General features: G+C 50.2%; 1 protein-coding gene across 1 annotated transcript; it reads right to left on the bottom strand.

Moving 5' to 3' along the window:
• Window positions 1-312: 312 nt before the first annotated feature.
• On the bottom strand, window positions 313-2953 carry LOC119317007 (putative protein phosphatase 2C 46). The gene is made up of 4 exons (XM_037591394.1): window positions 1468-2953; window positions 1236-1349; window positions 794-1058; window positions 313-646 (listed from the first exon to the last, which is right to left on the bottom strand). Exons 1-4 carry the CDS (start codon window positions 2740-2742, stop codon window positions 531-533), a joined length of 1770 nt encoding a protein of 589 aa, XP_037447291.1. The 5' UTR covers window positions 2743-2953; the 3' UTR covers window positions 313-530.
• Between the last annotated feature and the right edge of the window lie 3528 nt (window positions 2954-6481).

Below are 6481 nucleotides of genomic sequence, written 5' to 3' on the forward strand. Positions count from 1 at the left end.
CAATTGTCAGTCCCCACTCTCACTTATTTGTTTTGCTACTCTCACTAGTTAGAACCATGGCATTCTGCATTTGGGAAATAAAGTCGCATTGATTGTCCAATGTGTGTTAATGAGACCGCAAACGACATTTTTAGAATGAAACAACAAGAGGATAGAGGCCCGCATGCACTTTTTTTTTACTAAAGGAGGGTGAGGCACCTAGTTTGGGAGTGTAGATACTTGAACCCAAGAGGGCAAGCACGGACATCATGAGAGTTCTTGATTGTTTAGTGGCGTTTTCCAAAATCAAACTTACGATAATGTTGGTTTAGCAATGATGGGTAAAAGTTGTAGCTTTACCCAAAATATCTCATGATCAAGCGCTCAACCATGTAAAGCACGATCCAAACAAGAAAAAGAAACCATCACTTATACGTACAAAATTTTGTTATGCACTACTCTGCTCATGGGCTAATTCTTGAAAACCGTAAATGCAACCATGTATGCTATCACTAGAGTCCATTATAGTTTTGTAATCGACCATGATCAATTCAGGCTGAAGATCTCCATATCTTCCCCTCCAATGAGATGATGATGATGGAGACGTCGTCATGGTACTGTCGCCGTTCCCCTTGTCGTACCTCAAGCAACTCATGGAACCCCATCCCTTCATCATAACAAAAATAAAAATCACACGACTTTTCCTCAAGTATAAAAACGTATAACTCTTTTAGTCCGAAACAACTAAAAGAGCATGTCACCATGTCTAACTAATCCAATATATAGCTAGGTAAGTGAAATGTTGCATTCTCACCGGCTTGCCTAGCGGCGCGGAGGAGGATCTCGTGGCTGAGGTACTTGGCAGGATCCTCATCGGGGAACCTGGCGGTGAACGCCTCCACCTGCCCCACCACCTCCTCGTTGGTGAAGTACTCGTAGAGCCCGTCCGAGGCGAGGATAAGGAACTTGTCCCGCGGCCCGAGGCAGTGGTGCCGGAGAAATGGCTTGCAAGTAATGTAAGGCAAGACGCCAACATAGTCCACCCGAAAAACTTCCAAGAGAGCCTTGTTCCACCTAGGCTGCAACATCGAATTTCACCATATTAGTAATGGCTTCTATAAGCAAAATTAATTGGTAGTTCAAACTGATGATTCTACATACTCATTCTTACATCACATAAACTTTATTTGGTTACATACATATGTGCATGAACTTTGGTTGGTACTACTTAATTGACAGTTGACAGAGAGACAAACCTCTTTTAGGTAGCCAGCTCCAAATGCTCTTGTGACCTTCAAGGAGCCCTTCACTCTGCCATTGAGTATGCAGGCAGGATCATCAAGGTGCTCACTCCTTATCCTTCTCACCTCCTGCATCCATCAATGGAAATTAACATCAATCTACAAGGTGTTCGATCATGGAACATGGCAGTTGATGATATAATGATGCGAAGAAAATGGATGGTGCTGGCGATGGGTGGATCACTACCTTGTAGGCGCTGGTGCTGTGCTCCATGGTGAGCTGGAGCGCGACGAGCTCCGTCATGTCGCACTCGTCGAACTGCCGCCTGATCTCCTCCGTGACGTGGCCGTGGCCGTCGGCGCTGTGCTGGCGCCGGTGGCGTGGCGGCATGATGACGCTGGTGAGGTCGGGCTCGGCCCGGTGCGCGAGCACGGCGCGGCTGTCGCCGACGTTCATGGAGTAGACGTCGGCGCCCTTCATGAGCAGCACCAGCACGCAGGACCCCATCATGGCCAGCTCCGGGCACTCGGCCGCGCGCGCCTCCGCCTCCGCGAAGTAGCCCTCCTCCGTGCGCCGCAGCGCGCGCGCCAGCGCGTCCAGCACCGCGCCGTGCCGCCCCCGCCGCCGGATCAGGTCGTCGGCGCTGTTCCTGCCGTTGCACGATGACGACGGCGGCCGCCGCTGCTCGTCGTCGGGCAGAGCAGGATCGTGGTCGGTGGGGAGCTCGCGGCAGACGGAGGCGTAGAGGTTGGCGACGAGGTAGTCGGTGGCGTCCGGGCCGTTGAAGCCGTCGTAGATGCCGACGAACATCCACCCCCGCTCCTCCGACACCACGACGTGCACCCTGTCCTCCCCTGCCTTGCCGCGCGCCCACTGCACCTTGTCCTCCGCCGCGTGCCCGTTCTCGCCGTTGCTCCTGATCACGCCGCCGCTGCCGCCGTTGGTGGCGACCGTCGTGACGGCAGGCTGCTTCTTGGCCGCGCGGCCGACGCGCAGCGCCGACGCGACGGCGCGGCGGAGGCGGTCGAGGAGCGGGCTCCTGGACGCGGCCTCCTGGAGCTGGCACCGGCGCCGGCGCCGCGTGGCGTAGAGGTCAGCCATGATGTCCTCCTCAGTGCGCGCGCCCCGCCGCGACGCCGCGGACGACAGCGCGCCCGAGTTCGGCCCGGACGACGAGGACGACGACGGCGACGCGCAGTAGTCCAGGCTCCCCGAGAAGAGGCCCGGCTGGAGCGTGCGGAAGGAGAAGGAGCTGGAGCTGTCGCAGGAGGAGGACGCCGAGAGCGACAGCTGGTTGGAGAAGGAGTTGGCGGAGGAGGAGGAGGCGGCGCCGATGGTGGACTGGTTGGACGGGAGCAGCACGCCGTGGATGGTGGCGCCGTCGAACGCGTCGTAGCCGTCAAAGCTCAGAATCTGGCCGACGGCGCAGTCACCACCGTCGCCCTCGCCGGCCGCGTCCACCGCGGACCGGCCCCCCGACGCGAAGCAGGGCGTGGCGAGCCTCGCCGCGCGGTTGCCCATGAAAGTGAGGAAGCCGAGGTGGAGGTGGAGGAGACGGCGGCGTATCGGCGTGTCGCCGGATCTGGATGCGCATCGGGGGCAAGACAAATGGGCGACATATCCGAGAAGGGGAGGGGGAGACGGGTAGAGTTGACATTGGCGCTCCTTTGGAAGGTTGTTGTTTAAGGAGTTGACCAGGATCTACCTATCTATCTATCTGTTTCCTCCCATTTGTTTCCTTCCTTCCTTCCTCGGCCAAGTTGACTTTGCATTGAGGAGTATGATATGGTGCCGGTGGTACCTCAGGGTGGCCATCTGCATCAACACCCACACGGCTACACGTCACTTTTCCTCCCTCTTCTCAACCTTAACATATACTCCCTCCGTCCGAAAAACATTGTCCCTTAAATAGACGTATCTAGCATCAAGTTAGTGCGAGTGCTTGACCTAGGCCGCCGCCGCCACCACAAAGATAAGGTTTTCCGCCTCCCGCCGGCGCCGGTGCCGGTCCGTTCCGTCTCCGGTGGCCTTAGGACCATGGAGGTGGAGTGGATCTCGACCCTTGCCGATGGGAGAGCTCCGTCTTTAGATCTTTTTTCAAGCTTTGTTAGGGTTTCTGTCCTGAGTGTTTGTAGCCCCCGTTTCGGTGATGCGTCTAGCATCATCGGTGGATGTGTGGAGTTGTGTCTCCGGCGGATCTGTCTTTGGTGGATTTGCTCGGATCCGTTCGTCGTTCGTGCTCGTTCATGTGTACTCAATTTGGATTCTTTTGATCTACACTCTTCATCTGCGGTGGCTGCTGTTTTGGTGCGTTGGTTATATGGGGCCTTAGCACGACGACTTCCCGACTGTCTACTAAATGTTTGCCCGGCTCACTTCAGTGTTTGTAGTCGTCGCTAGGTGGTCTACGGATCTAGATGTAATTCTTTTATCTCTAGTGTTCGTTTGTACTACCATGATTGAAGATGAATAGATTGGAAATTTTTCTCGCAAAAAGAAAAAGTTAGTGCTAGATACATTTGTTTGAGGAATAAATTTGGGACAAATTTTTTCGAACGGAAGGAATAAGTTACAGTTATCTTCACAAATTTGTTGTCCAAGGAAAAGTACATCATCACCATGACTTATCATCGTGGAAGATTCCAGGCATCGCGGTCGAACGAATCGGAAAAAAGAACGAGCTATTATGTTGAGGTCCTTGTCTGCCACGAGCCTCGCAACGGCCTCCTTATCTACCACAACTTACCGTGGAAGATACCAGGCGTCGCAGTCGAGCAAAATCATCATCTCCAAAAGAAAAACGGAACCAAGTACAATAATGTTGTGTTGAGCTCATCATCATTGAAATCTGCCGCTGGACTCGCAACAGCCTTCTTATACTTTTCTACCGTCTACCAAAAGACTCTATTGTGTTTCAACTTTCAAGACAACAATACATCATTGATATACTAATACTAGCACGGCAACCAGACAGGGGTGTAACTTGAGGTTATCACTGCGGAGAAAGTATTAGGTTTGAGCGATGCTTTCAGCCATGATGCACGTACGTACGTCTAGTTCATTTTGATCTAGCCAGTGAGGGTTAGATAATTTGTATTCACTGGAGGAGGCATGAATGAAACAAGAGAGATAATAGAGTCACCAACCACTGATCCATCTTCAGAGCAGGTCCTGACGCACCAACCTTATCAGGCCTACCGTCGACGGCACCATGGGGTCAGACAACGCCATCATCCTGCGCGTGTCCATCCACGCGCGCCCATCGCTGAAATTCCGCAGCGCCATGCCGCCGTGATTCACCGTCGGCCCTACGATAGATGTAACACCGCTCCTCCTGTTGCCACCTCCAGCCATCACTTGCTCCAAAACGATGCCCCCAGAAGGGAAAGCGACACAGAGAACGTCATCATCATCCGATCTGGGAGACCCATATATAGGGTTCCCCCGGAGCATCCCGAGCCTGGTGACGCAAATTGCAACGACGATGCCTCGACAAGGAAATGACATAAAAAATGACACAGAGAATGCCATTTCAATCTTGCCACCGGGCGTGCGCCGTCGGCGTCACTGGTCCCTTCAACCGGAGCAAACTCCAAAACGATGCCCTGAAGAGGGACTACGACGCAAAAGCATCGCCATCGCTCGATCCCAAGAAGATCTAGGATTTTCCCCGGAGTTGCCCGCGTTGTCAAGGACCAAAAGAGGATGGAATCCGCATATCACCATCAATGCTACCATCCACCATCTCTATTGGAGGATTGCTTCCTCATGCGGAGAACCGTGCTGGCCTACTCGTGATGCACCAGGAAAATCAACCCACAACTATATATTACGCCTGGCACGAGGAAGGTATAGAGAGCTCGGACTAAAAGATCAGGAGAAGCTCGAGAGAAAAAGGTTGAAAATGTTCATTCATCACTCGGGCCTGCTCTAAACCACTGTGCAACCACCATTTGTTAGTGCCTCCTGTATCCCAAACGGCATCATGTCATTAGCTTTGAGCGTAAGCCAATGTCACCTAGATGCATTTGAGCATTTGGAGCACAAGTAGCACACGCACACTACAAATCCTCCTAAGTCGTTGCCTCACCATCTGTCATTCTTGTATTCTCGCATGCTAATGATGTCATGGATCAAATCAACCGTCTTGAATGGAAGAAGCCGAGAAGCTCCTACAATGATACTATCGTCATATAGGATAATGCTAAGGTGGAGTAGAACACACTATTAGAATAAAATTTGTATTCTCTTAATTAATTTTTCCAGCTTTTTTCATATTACTTCACTTGACCCCCCCTCCCCCCACCCCCCTTTGGCGGTTGTTTTCCAATCTGCTGCTACCCCTCTCAGTTACTCACATCCTCATGTGCATGCATGGCAAATTGGCAATCGAACACCTTCATAAGATAAATGCTAAGGTGTAGAAGAAAAACACCATGTGAAAAGACTTGTCTTCTCTTAATTAAGAGATGATCTTTTAACTATAGGAATCGAAAACTTAAATAGGCAAAAGCATCTACTGGGAATCAATCTGGCCCTCACGTATAGATTCCTACAGCAACCATCTACTGGGCTAAGCTGCCTTTTGCAATAACAACCAAGTTACATGCTGATTATACATTCTATTACTACGAAATTGGAAAAGAAAAAGTAAGGCCAATGATTCCACTGTTTTTCCTGCATGTCTCACAGTAGTTCATTTGCTTCTACTGATTTTTCTTCATGCCCCCAGCGGTATACATGTTTTCTTCAAAATTTTGCAATGACGTTTTTTTTATGTTTTGTTATCAAGCGTTCACAGATTTTCTTTTTGCCGGTAACAACATATCTAAAGTGCCGGGTTGATAATTGTCGACCTAGAAAACTTATTTAAACATAGGGAAAAGTTCTAATTGTTGACCTAGAGAACTTATTTAAACATAGGAAAAAGTTCTAATTTTTTGTGCATGGTAACTTCTGCGTATATAGCATTATAATGTACACACCGTAGTCCGTAGAGCTGATAAATTACGATCAAACAACATGGTAACTTTGACTCGGGAGCAAATGTTGTCCAAACATACCCCTGTAACTTCTGTCTAAATAATATGGTAATTTACTTGTGGTAGAAGTGACAACTTACGTACGATCATCATGGTAACTATGATCTGGGGAAAAAAGTTGTTGAAAACATACCTCCAATAAATTCTGTGTAAATAACTAAATAACATGATAACTTACTCATTGGGGATCTAATAAATTGCGTACGAACATCATGATA

This window comes from Triticum dicoccoides, chromosome 1B (assembly GCF_002162155.2).
Source record: "Triticum dicoccoides isolate Atlit2015 ecotype Zavitan chromosome 1B, WEW_v2.0, whole genome shotgun sequence".
Lineage (NCBI taxonomy): Eukaryota > Viridiplantae > Streptophyta > Magnoliopsida > Poales > Poaceae > Triticum > Triticum dicoccoides.

What these genes read in the sequence shown, in the direction of transcription:
- LOC119317007 (XM_037591394.1), bottom strand. Translation starts at nt 2,742, where the DNA reads ATGGGCAACCGCGCGGCGAGGCTCGCCACGCCCTGCTTCGCGTCGGGG. An exon ending in ACAGCACCAGCGCCTACAAG is followed by an intron (nt 1,350 to 1,467) that starts GTAGTGATCCAC and finishes TGATGGATGCAG; the next exon opens with GAGGTGAGAAGGATAAGGAG. An exon ending in CCGCGCCGCTAGGCAAGCCG is followed by an intron (nt 647 to 793) that starts GTGAGAATGCAA and finishes GTTATGATGAAG; the next exon opens with GGATGGGGTTCCATGAGTTG.